Below are 23,014 nucleotides of genomic sequence, written 5' to 3' on the forward strand. Positions count from 1 at the left end.
AGACATTTTTATTATTATTATATTTAACTGACACCTTTATCGAAATGCTATACATTAAACCGTCACTATGCAGTGCATTCATACAATTGTTCTCACAAAAAAAAAAAAAAAAAAATCTCCACATGCATACCTTTTTTAAGATTCATCAATCTATGATCTCAATCTAATTCTTCCTTGATTATGCACCCCATACTCATCCCGTGAGCAGTGGTGGAAAGGGTTACAGAGGCACATACCAGTATTGTACTAGGTCATACAAACAATCTAAAATAACAAAGAGGAGTAGAGAGGCAGACAAGGCATATAAAGCACTAGGTCAAGACTACAGCATGCAGCACACTTGATGATGCGTCTTGCGAGACTCATTCATCATCATCATGAGCATCATTTACCTTAACAGTAACGCTTATACTGTGCAAGAATAATGACTGGCATGCTTGTCTAAGAAATTAAGTAACAGTTATCACTGTATATAACTGATGCTCTAATCCCATCACACGATGTTCTAATCCTATCACATGATGCTCTAATCCCATCACACGATGTTCTAATCCCATCACACAATGCTCTAATCCCATCACACGATGTTCTAATCCCATCACACGATGTTCTAATCCCATCACACAATGCTCTAATCCCATCACATGATGTTCTAATCCCATCACATCAGCAAATCAGTGTTCAATGAGCCAAAGCATGACTTTGGCTTTGGTGTTTATGCAGTAAAATTATAAACCAAAAAATAAAAGTAGAAAAACATTAATGACTTCAGGTAGCATTTATTTTAAATTTGAAGTACGATGACATGAACAAAAATGCCAGAGATGGTATAAGTAAGCATTTGAAGTAGAAAAACCATCTGGTAAGTGCAAAGTGAAGTACTGGTGCAGTGTTGGTGGTCAACACATTGTTATCACACTACTGTCCAGTCACTCTCTCTTAATATTAACTGTATACATTAGTTATGGTTACACCAGTCATTGTGGTGTTAATATTAACCGTATACAATAGTTATGGTTTCACGAGTTATTGTGTAAAAGTCAAGTTGGGATATTCAACTATTTACAGTTGTCAGCTATGATGGCTTTAGTTTTGTTGAGTCCAACACACAATGTGTACTAAGAGGAGTGGTCTGTTTAAGACTATTACTACATCACATAAATCTCTTGTCACAACAATATAAAAATAAATAATATCAAGCATCTAAGATGGGAAACAAAATATAATAAAATGATCCGAACTACACTGCTGCCAAACACAAACTAGCACGTCAACTAATGACTATCTTTTGTTAACTATATAAAAGAAGAATCAGACCAGCAGGTGCATATAGTTCTGCCATGCTCAAGTCTCTTCAAGTACTGTGGGAGACTGAAAGCACTGCAATACAATACAATAAGGCCAGAGTGTCTGTGGCTGAGGGAGTGCTAATGGGTGCAGTAGTCAGAGCAAGTGAGCCACACACTCTTACCTAAACCTGCCAATCTTTCTGAGATGAGAGAACATCTCGCCACCCGGCACGTACTCCAACACCATGTACAAATTGGAATTATCCTGAAATGTTGGAGAAATGGATATACACTGACTTGAGCCATCTCTGTTAGTGCTTTATGTTAGTACTGTAGAAACTATTAGTACTTAACATTACAGAGTGGAAGATGCATAACCCAAACATTTTGTCATCATCTATCCTACAAGATGACTACCATCATGTTTGGGTATTGTATCAAAGTGACACTACAGTTTAATAATACATTCAGTTTATAACTACAAACATTAAACGAATGACATAATTAATGCAGCAGCCTCTAAATGTATTACTTAACCGCAGGTGGGAAATATAAAAAAAAGGCCCCCATACACAATTAGGTTGGGGATGGTGGTTGACGGCCCCACAAGGTCCAGACATCCTCTCGGCAGGTGTGGTCAGCTAGGAGGGTAACCAAACACAGTCATAATAAAACCGGTGTGACAGCAGTACAAGTTAGTAGTTACCTAAATCTTCCCAAGCGGCGCAAGTGTGAGAACATCTCACCCCCGGGAACATACTCAAGGACCATGTATAAATTGGTGTTATCCTGCAAGTATAATAATATTAATGATGAGGAGCATTCTACTTACTGGAGAATGCGAGGTTGGGAGGCATACACCAGGGAGGAGGTAGCATACCAGGGAGAGGTAAGAGATGGAGGTATACCAGGGAGGTGGGGGAGAAAAGGTACAAAATGATGTATGGGATAAACAGCTGGAGCGAGCAGGACAAAATGGAGGCTGGGGGGAAGAGGACAAAGAATGGAAGGAAGAAAACATCACAAAAGGAAAAATTATATTTATGCAGTAAAAAATATCAAAATGAATGAAAAAAAAAAAACATTTCAAACTATGACAGAAAACAAAACAAAAACTGACTGAATTGGAGTGAATGGGATGAGCATACTTATGAACGTGAATAAGGTAATAAGTGAACATCTAAGGTGTAGATGAGGAAGCAATGGAATAGGAAGTAGGAGACGAGCAATAAATGTGAGAAACACACGAGTCACATCCAGAGAAAGTACACCAAATGGGAAAACAATCTCCACTGTAAAAATACAAGTACAGTAACAAGTAAGAAAAATATGGAGACCTGAAAGAAATAATTACAGTACAATATTATATTACAGTACAATATTCACTCTGTTTTAGGAGAAAAAATAAAATCAACTAAAAATTTAAAATGTGAAATTTTGAGTGAAACAAATATGCCAACCAGAATTATGCAAAAAATAAATAAAAAAAGTTAAATATAAATAGATCAGTATTGTTCTGGAGGAAAAACAACAAATATTACATATATGTAAAGGGACACTGTGTGTGTCAAGAACATGGAAATATAAAGTAACATTAAAGTGATCTAATCTAATGGGTACTCTAGCCTAAGTAACTAATTCTATAAACATTAAGAGGCGCAGCACTGTTCAACACCCCTCCCATTAAATACAAGGTGCATAACTAACCGACCATTGACAAGTATTCCGAAGGAAACTTTATCAATGTCTCCACAGGGTACCTGGATCATCCAGACTGTGATTCATACATCAGACTGTGTGCAAGTCTCCCAACAGCCTGGTTGATCAGACCATGAACCAGGAGGCCCTGGCAAGTGGCCCAACAATGAGGCCACTGATCCTCTGAACCACATCAAGGTAACGAGTAATGTACACACACTAATTAATACTTGAGAATGCCAGACGCTGACTAATACTTGAGAATGCCATCCTCCAAAAAGATGAACTAGTACATGAAGCTGTAACAGCTCCCCCAGGAGCCTTTATACATTCACCATTCACCTTATACATGCACACACTTTTCATTGTAAAAATATTTCACCACTGAGCCTGCAAATTTACACCCCCTATACCAAAATACAGTATGTTCAAATTTCATAAAGACGAGTCCACCTCCACAATTTTCACCCATTCAGATTCCGGTCTGGCCCCAAAGTGTTTAACCTGGAGGCCCGAGTGATGTGCATATCATGCACTGAGCCACACCCACAGTGCCTGAAACAAGCACTGAGCCACACCAAGGGGGGGCCTAACAGCTGAGTGGACAGCGCTTCAGATTCATAGTCCTGAGGTTCCAGTTCGATCCCCGGTGGAGGCAGAGACAAATAATCAAAATGTTTCTTTCACCCTGATGCCCCTGTTATCTAGCAGTAAATAGGTACCTGGGAGTTAGACAGCTACTACGGGCTGCTTCCTTGGGGGGTGTTTAACAAAAAGGAGGCCTGATCGAGGACCAGGCTGTGGGGACACTAAGCCCCGAAATCATCTCAAGATCACCTCAAGATACTGTGCAGGCACATTACTGCTCATTTCAACCATGCACAGGCAGTCAACATCACCCCGCACTCACACGTACAAACACACTTTCTATAACTCAGACATAAATAAAACCGAGTGTAGGTATAAAAGCACTTGCCAAACCTGGCACCATGGTGGAGGATAAGAAGCATCACAGAGGGGTGCCTATTCTGGGAGACAACAAACAACGCAGGCATGCCACCACTTCCGCACCCCAGGCAGTGGCTCAGCATTCCTCCCAACCTATCAACACTGCTAGCCCTCAGTATACCACCCATGCCTTCACCAACACAAAGGTAGCCCTCAGTATACCACCCATGCCTTCAACACTAATGTAGCCCTCAGTATACCACCCAAGCCTTCAACGACACTAAGGTATACCTCAGTATACCTCCCAAGCCTTCACCAACACTATGGTATACCTCAGTATACCTACCCAGCCTTCACCAACACTAAGGTAGCCCTCAGTAAACCTCCCAACACTACGTGTGTATACATACACACTATTCAAACACACTCATTATTACCAGTGAATACCCTTCCGATATATGTCGGAAATGTGCGTAAGGTTGAAAGGAGCAACTCAAAACGGTTCGAGCCCCATCCCTGGAAACCATGGATAGGTAAGTTTGTGCAACACACACACACACACAGTGTTTACTAGAGTTGGATGTAACAAAGGCTATAGGCCCAGATGGAATCTCCCCTTGGATACTAAAGGAAGGAGCAGAAGAGCTGTGCCTACCACTCTCCATAGTGTATAACAAATCACTGGCAACAGGGGAACTGCCAGAAATTTGGAAAGCAGCTAATGTCGTCCCAATATACAAGAAAGGGGATAGACAGGAGGCACTGAACTACAGGCCAGTGTCCCTAACCTGCTTACCATGCAAGTAAATGGAGAAGATTGTGCGCAGAAAGCTAGTGGAACATCTGGAGCGAAAGAACTTTGTAACACAGCATCAACATGGGTTCAGGGATGGCAGGTCCTGCCTCACAGGGTTACTTGAATTCTACGACCAGGCAACAAAAATAGGGCAAGAAAGAGAAGGGTGGGCAGACTGCATATTTTTGGATTGTCTGAAAGCCTTTGATACAGTACCACACAAGAGGCTAGTGAAAAAGCTGGAGATGCAGGCTGGAGTGAAAGGGAAGGTATTCCATTGGATAAAGGAGTACCTAAGCAACAGGAGACAACGAGTCAGTGTGAGGGGTGAGGTCTCAGAGTGGCGAGACGTTACGAGTGGAGTCCCGCAGGTATTAGTCCTTGGACCTATACTGTTTCTGATATATGTAAATGATCTCCCAGAAGGTATAGACTCGTTTCTCTCAATGTTTGCTGATGATGCAAAAATTACGAGGATTGAAACAGAGGATGATGATAGGAGGCTACAAGATGATCTAGACAGACCGAGTGAATGGTCCAACAAATGGCTGTTGAAGTTCAACCCGAGTAAATGCAAAGTAATGAAACTAGGCAGTGGAAACAGGGACAGACACAGGATACAGAATAGGAGATGAAGTACTTAATGAAACGGACAGAGAAAGATCTAGGAGTTGATATCACACCAAACCTGTCTCCTGAAGCCCACATAAATAGAATAACGTCTGCGGCATATGCGAGGCTGGCTAACATCAGAACAGCGTTCAGGAACCTGTGTAAGGAATCATTCAGAATCTTGTACACCACATATGTAAGACCAATCCTGGAGAATGCGACCCCAGCATGGAGCCCGTACCTTGTCAAGCACAAGACGAAGCTGGAAAAAGTCCAAAGGTATGCCACTAGACTAGTTCCAGAACTAAGAGGCATGAGTTACAAGGAAAGGCTGCGGGAAATGCATCTTATGACACTGGAAGATAGAAAAGGGGAGACATGATCACAACCTACAAAGTCCTCAGGGGAATCGACTGGGTAAACAAGGATAAACTATTCAACACTGGTGGGACGCGAATAAGGGGGGACAGGTGGAAACTGAGTACCCACATGAGCCACAGGGATGTTAGAAGGAACTTTTTCAGTGTCAGGAGTAGTTAACGGATGGAATACATTAGGCAGTGATGTGGTGGAGGCTGACTCCATACACAGTTTCAAATGTAGATATGATAGAGCCCAGTAGGCTCAGGAACCTGTACACCTGTTGATTGACAGTTGAGAGGCGGGACCAAAGAGCCAAAGCTCAACCCCCGCAAGCACAAATAGGTGAGTACAAATAGATGAGCACACACACATATGTACAGATATTCAAACATTCCATGATTCCCATCTTCAAGATCTCAATTGAATCATACTTCACAAACAAGTCGCCATTACAATTATACTACGACTGAATCCCCAACCACTTGGGCTGGACGGTAGAGCGACTGTCTCCCTTCATGCAGGTCGGCGTTCAATCCCCGACTGTCCATAAGTGCTTGGTCACGATTCCTCCCCTCCCACTCACTGGCCCTCGAGTCGTCCTCCAGCTCCTAAGCCCCCCGGAACAACATACCTAATAATTTCCCGCAATTGGCGTGGTCTCGGCCGGAGGAGAAGCCAATGGCAGATACCGTATGACACCACACGATATGGAGGTGGGGAGTGTGGCATCATCACAACCACAGGAGGGAGGGAGAGAGCGAGAGAGCCATGAACAGTTGGACACAGTTGTCAGAACAAAATAGTTTACCTTGAAATGGAACTCTAAGGAGACGAGGAAGGGGAAGGTGATGGCTTGCAATATGCGCTTCTCGTTCAGCGTGTGTTCCACCTGTTTCAACTTAACCACCTGCAACAAACAAAACTGCATTACATCTCGGCTACGACATTTTGTACACTGGATAATCAAGAGCACGCGGGCAGGTATTATTATGTAGCATAACACATATATACATCAATTTAAACACAACGTTTCATACGCGCGGAATGAGACCCGCTGTATGACGTTTATCAAATATACACAAATAACTGTTTATGAGCAACTCAAAAATAATTCACCTTGAAATTGGAATGATAAATTATGATTTATGTATACCAATGAAAAGCAGATGAAAAAACTAGGGGGGCCCCCCCCCCACCCGACACTGGGGGGTGTAAATAATAATAATTAATAAACAGTTGAGAGGCGGGCCGAAAAGCACAGCTCAACCGCCGCAAACACAACTAGGTGAATACACACACCGACACCCACACACACCGACACCCACACACACCGACACCCACACACACCGACACACAGCTGCTGCGAGGCCAGGAGGAAATTACTGAAGAAGTGAGGACTCCCATGAACTGAAGAGCTTGCTAGCGGGCGCTGGGCGTGTCCCCTGGTGGATAACACCACCTCGTTCAGGGACACTGTTTTGCTGCTCTTCTTAGCGCCTTGTTTTGCGCTGCTTGTAGTCTTGCTTGATGGGTTTCTGAGAGTTCTTTTCCTCCCCCAAGCCCGGCCCGAGGCCAGGCTTGACTTGTGAGAGTTTGGTCCACCAGGCTGTTATAGCGAGTCACTGTGAGGGGTGAGGTCTTAGATTGGCGAGACGTCACCAGTGGTGTCCCGCAGGGGTCAGTCCTTGGACCTATACTGTTTCTGATATATGTAATTGATCTCCCAGAGGGTATATAATGATTCCTCTCATTGTTTGCTGATGATACAAAAATTATGAGGAGGATTAAGACGGAGGAAGATAGTATGAGGCTACAAGATGACCTAGACAGACTGAATGAATGGTCTAATAAATGACTACTAAAGTTCAACCCGAGTAAATGTAAGGTAATGAAACTAGGCAGTGGAAACAGGAGGCCAGACACAGGATACAGAATGGGAGATGAAGTCCTTCATGAAACGGAGAGAGACAAAGATCTAGGAGTTGATATCACACCAAACCTGTCTCTTGAAGCCCACATCAAAAGAATAACATCTGTGGCCAATGCGAAGCTGGCTAACATCAGAACTGCCTTCAGGAACCTGTGTAAGGAATCATTCGAAACCTTGTATACCACATATGTAAGACCAATCCTGGAGTATGCGGCCCCAGCATGGAACCCGTACCTTGTCAAGCACAAGGCGAAGTTTGAAAAAGTTCAGAGATATGCCACTAGGCTAGTCCCAGAACTAAGAGGCATGAGTTATGAGGAAAGGCTGTGTGAAATGCACCTCACGATACTGGAAGACAGAAGAGTAAGGGAAGACATGATCACTATCTACAAAATTCTCAGAGCAATTGACAGGGTAGATAAACTGTTTAACACGGATGATACGCGAACAAGGGGCCACAGGTGGAGACTGAGTACCCAAATGAGCCACAGGGACGTTAGAAAGAACTTGTTCAGTGTCAGAGTAGTTAACAAATGGAATGCATTAGTCAGTGATGTGGTGGAGGCTGACTCCATACACAGTTTTAAATGTCGATATGATAGAGCCCAGTAGGCTCAGGAACCTGTACACCAGTTGATTGACAGTTGAGAGGCGGGACCAAAGAGCCAGAGCTCAACCCCCACAAGCACAACTAGGTGAGTACACACACACACACACACACACACACACACACACACACACACACACACACACACACACACAATCCTGGAGTATGCGGCCCCAGCATGGAGCCCGTACCTTGTCAAGCACAAGACGAAGCTGGAAAAAGTCCAAAGGTATGCCACTAGACTAGTCCCAGAACTAAGAGGCATGAGTTACGAGGAAAGGCTGCGGGAAATGCACCTTACGACACTGGAAGACAGAAGAGTAAGGGGAGACATGATCACAACCTACAAAATCCTCAGAGGAATCGACCGGGTAAACAAAGATAAACTATTCAACACTGGTGGGACGCGAACAAGGGGACACAGGTGGAAACTGAGTACTCACATGAGCCACAGAGACGTTAGAAGGAACTTTTTTAGTGTCAGAGTAGTTAACGGATGGAATGCATTAGGCAGTGATGTGGTGGAGGCTGACTCCATACACAGTTTTAAATGTAGATATGATAGAGCCCAGTAGGCTCAGGAATCTGTACACCAGTTGATTGACAGTTGAGAGGCGGGACCAAAGAGCCAAAGCTCAACCCCCGCAAGCACAAATAGGTGAGTACAAATAGGTGAGTACACACACACCCTCTTGCCATATGTAAAGTTATATCATTCAAGTTAAACAAACATTCTTATCTGCTTTAAACGGAATTTGCTCAATTACTCAAATGATTTGTTTGAGCGTAACTTCAGTTGGGTCTCCACTGATACCAGTTGTATACCTTGTTGAAGACACCTGCCCGACTGTGAGGGTGGGGTAGCTAGAGCACACGGCGACGCTAGCACGCTGTTCCTTAAGTATCTCTTAAACAACTCATCCAGAATAGCCTTGTTTAGCCTCCGTTTGAGTTGTTTTGTGATTAAGGCAAATCCCCCCCCCTCTTCCTCCCTCCCTCCCTTCTCTCACTGCCTCTCTGACTTCTCACCTCTCCTCTCCCTTCTCTCTACCTCCTTCCCTCTTCTCATTCGCTGCTCGTTCTTGCCCTCAAAATATTGCCCTTTCCCAGAGTGACTCCCCATGTTTTTACATCATAAAACAGCCGTTATCCCAGGTCTTTTTAACTCGTAAAACGGTTTCAATTAATAAAAAAAAGCTTACTATTATGACGCACAAAAAAAAGTTTTGTTATTTTCATATAAATGAATTATTACTTTCGCTACGCGATTTTTTTTTTCAACCTGTCTTTGAGCCCCACAAAAGGCCCACGAAATTATTTTTACTCTGGATTTAGCAGCCTTTGGCTTTTATATATGTTCCATTTTTTTTACCAATAGCTTTTTTTCAGTCATTTTAGTTTACAATTTCTGTGGATATTTTTCCCTAGTTTCTAATTTCATTTTGTATCAATTTTATTGTGACGAACAGATTTGTCATCGTCCTCTATTTCCACTGTGGGAGTGCCTGGGTGTTGCCACCAGGCTGGCACTCCCCACTGTGGGAGTGCCTGGGTGTTGCCACCAGGCTGGCACTCCCCACTGTGGGAGTGCCTGGGTGTTGCCACCAGGCTGGCACTCCCCACTGTGGGAGTGCCTGGTTGCTGCCACCAGGTTGGGACACCCCACTGTGGGAGTCACTGGGTGTTGCCACCAGGCTGGCACTCCCCACTGTGGGAGTGCCTGGGTGTTGCCACCAGGCTGGGACACCCCACTGTGGGAGTGCCTGGGTGTTGTCTTACAGGGCACTGGTATCCTGTATCCTACTATGCTCACCGCAGTCAAGGCACAGCCACTGAAATGTGATTTCTCAAAGGCAAATATTTTGCCAGTGATAAACTCTACGGACGTCATTTGTCACATTTCAGTGTCTAGCTGGGCGCGGTGCGAGCCTTCACCGTCACAAGACCCAGCAAAACCCGCAGGTCTTACCTGGGGTTTACCTGGAGGGCGTCTCGGGAGTTCTTCTACTCCCGCTCTAGGAGCCAGGCTCCACTTACGATAACTTGGTCCACCAGGCTGTTGCTTGGAGCGGCCCGCAGGCCCACATACCCACCACAGCCCGGTTGGTCCGGCACTCCTTGGAGGAATAAATCTAGTTTCCTCTTGAAGATGTCCACGGTTGTTCCGACAACATTTCTTATGCTCGCTGGGAGGACGTTGAACAACCGCGGACCTCTGATGTTTATACAGTGTTCTCTGATTGTGCCTATGGCACCTCTGCTCTTCACTGGTTCTATTCTGCATTTTCTTCCATATCGTTCACTCCAGTATGTTGTTATTTTACTGTGTAGATTTGGGACCTGGCCCTCTAGTATCTTCCAGGTGTATACTATTGGGTATCTCTCTCGTCTCCTTTCTAGTGAGTACATTTGGAGAGCTTTGAGATGATAGTGCTAGAACTTGTCTAATTTGTTCTTGAAGAGAACACTCCCACCGTGGAAGAGGTGGCACTATGCCTGGTGCCAGAGGGCCGGTGGCACTATGCCTGGTGCCAGAGGGCCGGTGGCACTATGCCTGGTGCCAGAGGGCCGGTGGCACTATGCCTGGTGCCAGGGGGGCCGGTGGCACTATGCCTGGTGCCAGGGTGCCGGTGGCACTATGCCTGGTGCCAGAGGGCCGGTGGCACTATGCCTGGTGCCAGAGGGCCGGTGGCACTATGCCTGGTGCCAGAGGGCCGGTGGCACTATGCCTGGTGCCAGGGGGGCCGGTGGCACTATGCCTGATGCCAAGGGGGACGGTGGCACTATGCCTGGTGCCAGGGGGGGGGGCCGCAGCGCGCGCCTCTGACACACGCGAGGACCACCTCCGCCTGGCACCTGGCGAGTTACCAACCACGACAGCCGGCTAGGCCAGCTCTGGCCCCTCTGTGAACATATCCCCCGTCACCTCTGACCACAATGTATCCATCCTTGTGTTCCTTAGGGCTATGGTCGCCGCCCATACCAGGTGTACTGGGGTTGACTAACCCCTGGGCCACATACCTGGTCCACACACCTGGGACACACCAGGCTTGAAGGGGAAAATATTCCTCCCCCCTCAAACATGCCCCTGCCCCTCAGTACCCCCCCCTCCCCAGCCCACCTACACCCAACATATTCAGTACCCACGATGGCTATTCCTATCATGAGCGGTCTATGGCAGACTAGGGAGAGCCCCGCTTGGTAGCCAGGTGGAGAGGGGGGGGGGTGGAGAGCAAAGGCGAGAGGGAGGGAGGGAGGGAGCGAAGGAGGGGGAGGGGGAACAGTGACAGTGACCGAGCGAGAGAGCTATTACACACAAAATATTATTACACACACACACACACACACACACACACACACACACACACACACACACACACACACACACACACACACACACACACACACAGTTGGAGCAACAGGCAGGAGTAAAAGGTAAGGTGCTCCAGTGAATAATGGAGTATCTAAGCAACAGGAAACAGCGAGTAACTGTGAGGAGTGAGATATCAGAGTGGCGAGATGTCACCAGCGGAGTCCCACAGGGCTCTGTACTTGGACCCATCCTGTTTCTAATATATGTAAACGATCTTCCAGAGGATATAGACTCATTCCACTCAATGTTTGCTGATGATACAAAAATTATCAAGACAATCAAACGAATCAAGACAGATGAAGATAGACAGAGACTACAGGATGACCTGGATAAACTGGAGGAATGGTCTAGAAAATGGCTACTAAAGTTCAACTCGGGAAAGTGTAACGTAATGAAATTAGGCGAAGGGAGCAGAAGGCTGAACACAAGGTACCATCTGGGAGGTGATATCCTGCAAGAGTCAAATAGAGAGAAAGATCACACCGTGATATCACGGTTGATATCACACCGAACCTGTCCCCAGAAACCCACATCAAAAGGATATCATCAGCGGCATATCTTGAGTTATCTTGAGATGATTTCGGGGCTTTAGTGTCCCCGCGGCCCGGTCCTCGACCAGGCCTCCACCCCCAGGAAGCAGCCCGTGACAGCTGACTAACACCCAGGTACCTATTTTACTGCTAGGTAACAGGGGCATAGGGTGAAAGAAACTCTGCCCATTGTTTCTCGCCGGCGCCCGGGATCGAACCCGGGACCACAGAATCACAAGTCCAGTGTGCTGTCCGCTCGGCCGGCCGGCTCCCTGTTTGCTAGATTGATATGCTAGATTGGCCAACATAAGAACTGCTTTTTGAAACTTTAGTAAGAATTCGTTCAGGACCTTGTACACCACCTATGTCAGACCTATCCTGAAATATGCAGCTGCAGCCTTGCGTCCATAACTAGTTAACCACGAGACAGAGTTAGAGAAGATTCAGAGGTATGCCACGAGACTAGTCCCGGAACTGAGAGGTATGAGCTACGAGGAAAGGCTAAAGGAGCTGAACCTCACATCCCTGGAAATCAGAAGAGTAAGGGGAGACATGATAACCACCTGCAAAATTCTCAGGGGAATTGTCAGGGTGGACAAAGACAAATTCTTCAGCACGGGTGGGACACGAACAAGGGGACACAGGTGGAAACGTAGTACCCAAATGAGCCACAGAGACATCAGAAAGAGTTTTTTCAGTGTCAGTAGTTAGTAAATGGAATGCATTAGGCAGTGTTGTGGTGGAGGCTGACTCCATACACAGTTTCAAATGTAGATATGATAAGAGCCCAGTAGGCTCAGGAATCTGTACACCAGTTGATTGACGGTTGAGAGGCGGGACCAAAGAGCCAGAGCTCAACCCCCGCAAGCACAACTGAGTACACACACACACACAACCTATATGTAGAGAGAGCGCGCGACATAGGGGGGTGGGAGGGGGGGAGGAGTCTAAGAGAACCAGGTATTTTGGTTCGACACGTCACTGCCCTCACCGTCCATCGCGTGCACGCACGCACGCACGCACGCAGGCACACACGCACGCGCGAGGAATCTTAAGAGTGCAGAGTTTGAGAGGCAGGTGTGCGAGACTGCCGGCAGCCACGAGACGCGTGTATGTCTTCCCCACTCCGGGTAAACATGGAGTAATGTCTTCAAGTGACCAAGCCTGCTGTGTCCGACCACCTCCACCACCCATCCAGTTACTGGACACACCCACCTGTGCTTAACCCGACCCAGTGAAGAGCAGCTCAGCCACCACGCCTCCGAGAACCCACCAATCAAAACATTAACAGCCTAACCATCCACAACTCTAGCACGAAAGTTGTGTTGATGGAACCGCCTACCCGCCGAAGCCGTAAATGCCGAAACTGTGTTAAAAGTTTTAAAATCAACCTGGAAAAGATTATCACGGCGAATGTTGGGAAGGGGGGTGACGTTCAGCAAGCCGCCGGCTTCCTGTCCTGTTCGAGGTCATTAGGGTTAGTGGCCCTCAGGTAAATTCAAGCAGCGTTGCTTTGATGCGCACATCACCTGTGGCCAGGTGAGTACGACGGGGCTCACCATAGGCCGTGCTGCTTGGAACTTTGTGTCCAGAGAAGCTGAATCTATAACAACATGCTTCGGAGCTCAGCCCCTGCTTGGTACCTGCTTGGCACCTGCTTGGTACCTGCTTGGTACCTGCTTGACACCTGCTTGGTACCTGCTTGGTACCTGCTTGGTACCTGCTTGGCACCTGCTTGATGGGGTTCTGGAAGTTCTTGTACCGCCCAAGCCCGACCCGAGGCCAGCCTTGAAGCCCGGCACTGACAATGAAGTCTGGCACGGTGCCGTCTGGAGGCTGACAGTGGCACCCCTGAGAAGTCAGCTGGCACCTCACGGGTGTCAGGAGAACAGTCTGACCTTGATGTAGACATCATGTAAAGGTCAGCGGGGGACACCTTGAAGATCACAAGGCTTAAAAGGTCCAATGTTGCCAATAACAAGGTGACCTTCGTATAGCGCGACTACTGTAAACACACCTTTCCTGACCTCTTGTTCCGGGCCGTGCTCTAGCTCCCTGGCCCCCACGTCCTACATCAAGGGACTACACCGCGGACTACACTATTACATAAATCACATACAACCGTGACATTGACATTACTGTATTACACGCCCGCTCCCTTTATCACCTCCTGCATACCCAACACCAAACATTACACAGGAGAGGGAGAGAGGGAGGGAGAGGAGAGAGGGAGAGGAGAGAGGAGAGAGGGAGAGGAGAGAGGAGAGAGGGGGAGAGGAGAGAGGAGAGAGGGGGAGAGGAGAGAGGGAGAGGAGAGAGAGGAGAGGAGAGAGGAGAGGAGAGAGAGGAGAGAGGAGAGAGAGGGAGAGGAGAGAGGGAGAGGGAGAGAGGGAGAGGAGAGAGGGAGAGTGTACAGGAAGGGGTGTGCACGGGGGCCCACACATAATAAAGCAGCATGATGCTGGTGTTGGAATTCCTGGTGAATGAAGCATAATGTTGTGACGTCACAGAGGCTGGCGTGACGTCACAGAGGCTGGCGTGACGTCACAGAGGCTGGCGTGACGTCACAGAGGCTGGCGTGACGTCACAGAGGCTGGCGTGACGTCACAGAGGCTGGCGTGACGTCACAGAGGCTGGCGTGACGTCACAGAGGCTGGCGTGACGTCACAGAGGCTGGCGTGACGCAATAAGGCGCACCTCGTAGCTAGCACCCCCCCTCCCCCCTCCTGCCTGCACCCACACCCCCCTAACACCCACACCCACCCCACACCACACACAGCCACCCCCCCCACCCCACCGGCCTCCACAGCCACCACACACAGCCGGCCTCCACAGCCACCACACACAGCCGGCCTCCACAGCCACCCCCCGGCCTCCACAGCCACCCCCCGGCCTCCACAGCCACCACACACAGCCGGCCTCCACAGCCACCACACACAGCCGGCCTCCACAGCCACCACACACAGCCGGCCTCCACAGCCACCACACACAGCCGGCCTCCACAGCCACCACACACAGCCGGCCTCCACAGCCACCACACACAGCCGGCCTCCACAGCCACCACACACAGCCGGCCTCCACAGCCACCCCCCGGCCTCCACAGCCACCCCCCGGCCTCCACAGCCACCCCCCGGCCTCCACACCTACCTCCCCACATAACTCCCACACTCCCAACATTCCCCCCCCCTCCTCCCATCTCCCCTAACAAAAATGACTACACAATTTTTTACTCATAATAAGTTTAAATTCAGCTTTCAGAGCACTTCCCTGATGAGAGGAAGCCACACTGACGCTGGTAGGGTGGAGTGCCCAGGTGTGCACGCACGCACACACACGCACACGCACGCACACCTCGTGTAGGTGTCGTGTTGATACATAATCTCTCCCCCCCCCCCTAGCAACTCTCCCCAACACTTAATGTACCGACACTCACGGTTGGCTAACATTAACAAACTCAATTTCTTCACCGTCATCCGATATAACTAATGTTGACTATATAACCTGACCCGCTCAGCGCTCCCGTCAGCTGGCTCCGTCAGCAGCGACCCCCTGGCCCGAGTCCTGGTCAGGTCGGCAAGTTCGGACACCGATCTTTCGCTGGTCTGACCACAGATGTCGACTCGACACTTCTGCCCGAGGTAACAGGTCACCGTGTCCATTAGCGTGTCCAGCGTGACAGCCCGACGTGTGACAGCCCGACGCGTGACAGATCGACGCGCGACAGACCGGCGCGTGACAGCCCGACGCGTGACAGACCGACGCGTGACAGCCCGACGCGTGACACCACGACGCGTGGCAGACCGACGCGCGACAGCCCGACGCGTGGCAGACCGACGCGCGACAGACCGACGCGTGACACACCGACGCGTGACACACCGACGCGTGACAGCCCGACGCGTGACAGCCCGACGCGTGACAGCCCGACGCGTGACAGCCCGACGCGTGACAGCCCGACGCGTGACAGCCCAACTCCTACAATCACTTAAAAATCTATCTAATCTAAATCTATCACAACAGTCCCCATCGTGCTCGCAAAGTTACATTAGAAGCGACTACCGTATTCAGCTGTTTGTTCTCGTTCTATATTCAGCTACTTACAACAAAAGTGCCAAAGTAGCACGGGCTATGGTGAGCCCCCGTAGTGGACTTACCCGGCACAGGAGCGGGGCTGTAACCCAGCGTATTCAGCTCCGCCGATCCATGCTTATAGGGCTCCGGGGGGGGGGGGGGGGGGAGGACTATGCCTAAACGCTCCAGCCCCCCCCCCCCTTGTAAAAAATTACACAATATGGTATATATATATATATATATATATATATATATATATATATATATATATATATATATATATATATATATATCAATGTAATTGTATATATCAATCTTTATGAGGGATTTATCAAGGGAGAGAGCGCCAACGCCTTTACGACTATATAGCCCTGGGAAGGGGGGTCAGGATAAGGATTTGGGATGGTGCCCAACCACTTGTGGATTATCGAGGGATTGAACGCCGACCTGCATGAAATGATTGAGTTATCAATCTGTAAAAGACGATTATAAAAAAAATTGAAGGCGTGGCGTACATTTATAGATCAATGGGTGACGTACATATATAGATCAATGGGTGACGTACATATATAGATCAATGGGTGACGTACATATATAGATCAATGGGTGACGTACATATATAGATCAATGGGTGACGTACATATATAGAACAATGGGTAACGTACATACATAGATCAATGGGTGACGTACCTTCTGTTTGTCGAGTATCTTCATAGCATAGTACTCCTTGGTGGCCTTGTGCTGGACCAGCATGACCCGCCCGAAGGAACCCGTCCCCAGCGTCTTGAGACGCTCGAAGTCGTCCAGGCACGCCGTGTTCTGTAACACAAACACCAACATTAACTTCACCACCACCATTAACTTCACCACCACCATTAACCTCACCACCACCATTAACCTCACCACCACCATTAACTTCACCACCACCATTAACCTCACCACCACCATTAACCTCACCACCACCATTAACTTCACTACTGCCACCACCATTAACCACAGACTTATATTACAGTAAGTGGATATGATGGTGGTGGGGGGGAGAGGGGAGCAGCCCCCAGGCGCGCGGGTTGGCGTGTGTACGCGCGCACACTGTGTGCTACACCTTCATGTATAAGGTGAACCAATTCCCCGGAGCGGCTTTTACGACACCGAGACATCGTCTCCAACTTTAGTCAGCCCGTCCTCCAAACAAAGATCCAAAAGTGATTCCATGCACCCGCCAAACCCCCTGTTTATGAATGAAAAGCGGTTTACACACGACTCACAACTGCTGACGTTCGAACATATCCGGAACAAGTGTTTCACTGACGAATTTTGTTCGAATCACAACGCTATAAATGCTTCACCAACGTACTACAAATACAAATAATCGCCAACAGAACCTAAACACCTAACCTAACCTATGCCTATATATGCACAATATGCTAATATATTATAATATTAATTTATACTTGAGAAAATTCCCGTTTTGAATGAACAGCATGTTAAAATTTATGAATGCGTCTGTGGGGTCGACCGCTGGATGTAATGGACTGGAGTCGAGGACGGGTTGACTTTAGTATACTAGACCGTCTACCTCCAGCAACTCTTAAAGGAGGGGGATACCTGGTTGATGGAAGGTAGCTAATGTGGTACCAATTTTTAAGGAAGGAGATAGATCACTTGCGTCAAACTATCGGCCAATTAGCCTAACGTCTATTGTGGGAAAGTTACTTGAATCAATAATTGCAAATACAATTCGTCTCCATCTTGAAAAACATAAATTAATAAATGAGTCGCAACATGGTTTTTACAAATAGCCGTTCATGTTTAACAAATTTGCTAACTTTTTATTCCAGCATAGTTGAGGCAGTTGATAGTGGTAAGGTTTGTGATGTTATGTACCTTGACTTTAGCAAAGCTTTTGATACAGTGCCACATGAAAGACTAATTAAAAAAATAGAAGCTCATGGTATTGGGGGTGCTATATTAACTTGGATTAGGGCATGGCTATTCCAAAGGAAACAGAGAGTTAGTATAAATGGGGTTAAGTCAGAGTGGGATTATGTTGTTAGTGGAGTACCTCAGGGCTCTGTCCTGGGACCTCTGTTGTTTATAATATATATAAATGATTTAGATTCAGGTTTGAGTAGCAACATTTGCAAATTTGCCGATGATACGAAAATCGCTAGGGAAATTAATTCGGAGGAGGATTAACTATCACTTCAAGTTGATCTAGATAGGGTTTTGAAATGGTCAAAGGATTGGCAAATGCAGTTTAATGCTGATAAATGTAAAGTTCTGAGGCTAGGTAATGATGATAGGGTTACAAGATACGAGCTAGATGGTGTTGAGATTGCGAAGTCGGATTGCGAAAGGGATCTGGGAGTTATGATTAGTAAGAATTTAAAACAAAAGGATCAATGCATAAATGTTCGTAATAAGGCGAATAGGACACTGGGATTTATTAATCGAAGCTTTAGTAACAAGACACCTGGTGTGGTTCTTAAGCTATATCTTGCTCTGGTTAGGCCCCATTTAGATTATGCAGTTCAGTTTTGGTCGCCGTATTATAGAATGGATATAAATTCACTTGAACGTGTCCAACGTAGGATGACTAAGTTAATTCCCCAAATTAGAGATCTTTCATATGAAGAAAGATTAACAAAGCTTAAGTTGCATTCACTGGAAAGGCGAAGAGTTAGGGGTGACATGATAGAGGTTTACAAGTGGATGAATGGACATAACAGGGGGGATATTAATAGGGTATTAAAAATATCAACACAAGACAGAACACGAAACAATGGGTATAAATTGGATAAGTTTAGATTTAGGAAATACTTGGGTAAATACTGGTTCAGTAACAGGGTTGTTGATTTGTGGAACCAATTGCCGCGTAACGTGGTGGAGGTGGTGTCCCTCGATTGTTTCAAGCGCGGGTTGGACAAGTATATGAGTGGGATTCTCCACAATGTTACGCGGCAATTGGTTCCACAAATCAACAACCCTGTTACTGAACCAGTATTTACCCAAGTCTTTCCTAAATCTAAACTTATCCAATTTATACCCTTTGTTTCGTGTTCTGTCTTGTGTTGATACTTTTAATACCCTATTAATATCCCCTTTGTTATGTCCATTCACCCACTTGTAAACCTCTATCATGTCACCCCTAACTCTTCGCCTTTCCAGTGAATGCAACTTAAGCTTTGTTAATCTTTCTTCATATGAAAGATTTCTAATTTGGGGAATTAACTTAGTCATCATCTTAGTCATGGGGAGGTCACTTTAGAACAGGAATTCGTACAACTGGTTAGAAATGTTAAAAAAGAGATAAGGAAAGCAAAAAGAAACTATGAAGTTCGCATAGCAGGGCAAGAACATAAGAACATAAGAACAAAGGTAACTGCAGAAGGCCTATTGGCCCATACGAGGCAGCTCCTATTCTATAACCACCCAATCCCACTCATATACTTGTCCAACCCGCGCTTGAAACAATCGAGGGACCCCACCTCCACCACGTTACGCGGCAATTGGTTCCACAAATCTACAACCCTGTTACTGAACCAGTATTTACCCAAGTCTTTCCTAAATCTAAACTTATCCAATTTATACCCATTGTTTCGTGTTCTGTCCTGTGTTGATACTTTTAATACCCTATTAATATCCCCCTTGTTATGTCCATTCACCCACTTGTAAACCTCTATCATGTCGCCCCTAACTCTTCGCCTTTCCAGTGAATGCAACTTAAGCTTTGTTAATCTTTCTTCATATGAAAGATTTCTAATTTGGGGAATTAACTTAGTCATCCTACGCTGGACACGTTCAAGTGAATTTATATCCATTCTATAATATGGCGACCAAAACTGAACTGCATAATCTAAATGGGGCCTAACTAGAGCAAGATATAGCTTGAGAACCACACCAGGTGTCTTGTTACTAACGCTGCGATTAATAAATCCAAGTGTCCGATTTGCCTTATTACGAACATTTATGCATTGATCCTTTTGTTTTAAATTCTTACTAATCATAACTCCCAGATCCCTTTCGCAATCCGACTTCGCAATCACAACACCATCTAGCTCGTATCTTGTAACTCTATCATCATTACCTAACCTCAGAACTTTACATTTATCAGCATTAAACTGCATCTGCCAATCCTTTGACCATTTCAAAACCCTATCTAGATCAACTTGAAGTGATAGTGAGTCCTCCTCCGAATTAATTTCCCTACCGATTTTCGTATCATCGGCAAATTTGCAAATGTTGCTACTCAAACCTGAATCTAAATCATTTATATATATTATAAACAACAGAGGTCCCAGGACAGAGCCTTGAGGCACTCCACTTACAACATTTTCCCACTCTGACTTGATTCCATTTATACTAACTCTCTGTTTCCTTTGGTATAGCCATGCCCTAATCCAGCTTAATATAGCACCCCCAATACCATGAGACTCTATTTTTTTAATCAGTCTTTCATGTGGCACTGTATCAAAAGCTTTGCTAAAGTCAAGGTATACAACATCGCAATCCTTACCACTATCAACTGCCTCAACAATGCTAGAATAAAAAGATAACAAATTTGTTAAACATGAACGGCCATTTATAAAACCATGTTGCGACTCAATTATTAATTTATGTTTTTCAAGATGAAGACGAATTTTATTTGCTATTATAGATTCGAGTAACTTTCCCACAATAGACGTTAGGCTAATTGGTCGATAGTTAGACGCAAGTGATCTATCTCCTTTCTTAAAAATTGGTATCACATTAGCAACTTTCCAAAACTCTGGCACTCTGCCTGACTCTATTGATTTATTAAATATGGTTGACAGTGGGTCACAAAGCTCCTCTTTGCATTCTTTAAGCACCCTAGCAAACACTTCATCCGGCCCTGGGGATTTGTTTGGTTTGAGTTTTACTATTTGTTTAAGAACATCCTCCCTGGTAACTGCTAAACTCGTAAAGCAAAGCAAACAAGCAAAGACAAATCCTAAAGGGTTTTTTCAGTTATATCGTACTAAGACTAGGGAAAGGATAGGTCCATTAAAAACTGAGACAGATCAAATAACAGATAGTGATGAAGAGATGAGTAGTATTTTTAATAAATATTTTGTATCTGTATTTACTAAAGAGGAACTTAACAATATGCCTTCAGCCGAACAAGTCTATGTGGGTGGGGACGAGGACAGGTTGACGAGTTTAGCAGTTACCAGGGAGGATGTTCTTAAACAAATAGTAAAACTCAAACCAAACAAATCCCCAGGGCCGGATGAAGTGTTTGCTAGGGTGCTTAAAGAATGCAAAGAGGAGCTTTGTGACCCACTGTCAACCATATTTAATAAATCAATAGAGTCAGGCAGAGTGCCAGAGTTTTGGAAAGTTGCTAATGTGATACCAGTTTTTAAGAAAGGAGATAGATCACTTGCGTCTAACTATCGACCAATTAGCCTAACGTCTATTGTGGGAAAGTTACTCGAATCTATAATAGCAAATAAAATTCGTCTTCATCTTGAAAAACATAAATTAATAATTGAGTCGCAACATGGTTTTATAAATGGCCGTTCATGTTTAACAAATTTGTTATCTTTTTATTCTAGCATTGTTGAGGCAGTTGATAGTGGTAAGGATTGCGATGTTGTATACCTTGACTTTAGCAAAGCTTTTGATACAGTGCCACATGAAAGACTGATTAAAAAAATAGAGTCTCATGGTATTGGGGGTGCTATATTAAGCTGGATTAGGGCATGGCTATACCAAAGGAAACAGAGAGTTAGTATAAATGGAATCAAGTCAGAGTGGGAAAATGTTGTAAATGGAGTGCCTCAAGGCTCTGTCCTGGGACCTCTGTTGTTTATAATATATATAAATGATTTAGATTCAGGTTTGAGTAGCAACATTTGCAAATTTGCCGATGATACGAAAATCGGTAGGGAAATTAATTCGGAGGAGGACTCACTATCACTTCAAGTTGATCTAGATAGGGTTTTGAAATGGTCAAAGGATTGGCAGATGCAGTTTAATGCTGATAAATGTAAAGTTCTGAGGTTAGGTAATGATGATAGAGTTACAAGATACGAGCTAGATGGTGTTGTGATTGCGAAGTCGGATTGCGAAAAGGATCTGGGAGTTATGATTAGTAAGAATTTAAAACAAAAGGATCAATGCATAAATGTTCGTAATAAGGCAAATCGGACACTTGGATTTATTAATCGCAGCGTTAGTAACAAGACACCTGGTGTGGTTCTCAAGCTATATCTTGCTCTAGTTAGGCCCCATTTAGATTATGCAGTTCAGTTTTGGTCGCCATATTATAGAATGGATATAAATTCACTTGAACGTGTCCAGCGTAGGATGACTAAGTTAATTCCCCAAATTAGAAATCTTTCATATGAAGAAAGATTAACAAAGCTTAAGTTGCATTCACTGGAAAGGTGAAGAGTTAGGGGTGACATGATAGAGGTTTACAAGTGGATGAATGGACATAACCGGGGGGATATTAATAGGGTATTAAAAGTATCAACACAGGACAGAACACGAAACAATGGATATAAATTGGATAAGTTTAGATTTAGGAAAGACTGGGGTAAATACTGGTTCAGTAACAGGGTTGTTGATTTGTGGAACCAATTGCCGCGTAACATTGTGGAGGTGGGGTCCCTCGATTGTTTCAAGCACGGGTTGGACAAGTATATGAGTGGGATTGGGTGGTTATAGAATAGGAGCTGCCTCGTATGGGCCAATAGGCCTTCTGCAGTTACCTTTGTTCTTATGTTCTTATGTTCTTATGTTCATCCTACGCTGGACACGTTCAAGTGAAT

General features: G+C 45.7%; 1 protein-coding gene across 9 annotated transcripts in view; it reads right to left on the minus strand.

Moving 5' to 3' along the window:
• Pka-C1 (Protein kinase, cAMP-dependent, catalytic subunit 1) overlaps window positions 1–23,014 on the minus strand; it is an 894,574-nt gene that overhangs the window by 21,207 nt on the left and 850,353 nt on the right. For 7 of the 9 annotated variants that reach the window (XM_069307461.1, XM_069307460.1, XM_069307459.1 and 4 more), the window contains 3 exons: window positions 16,905–17,033; window positions 6,515–6,613; window positions 1,996–2,078 (listed from right to left, as the gene is read on the minus strand). In XM_069307461.1, the coding sequence (XP_069163562.1) occupies window positions 1,996–2,078; window positions 6,515–6,613; window positions 16,905–17,033 (311 nt within the window). Of the gene's footprint in view, window positions 1–1,471; window positions 1,555–1,995; window positions 2,079–6,514; window positions 6,614–16,904; window positions 17,034–23,014 lie in introns of all 9 variants that reach the window. The other 2 variants (XM_069307458.1, XM_069307455.1) reach the window with 1 other exon arrangement.

The sequence above is a fragment of the Procambarus clarkii genome, chromosome 60 (genome assembly GCF_040958095.1).
Source record: "Procambarus clarkii isolate CNS0578487 chromosome 60, FALCON_Pclarkii_2.0, whole genome shotgun sequence".
NCBI lineage: Eukaryota > Metazoa > Arthropoda > Malacostraca > Decapoda > Cambaridae > Procambarus > Procambarus clarkii.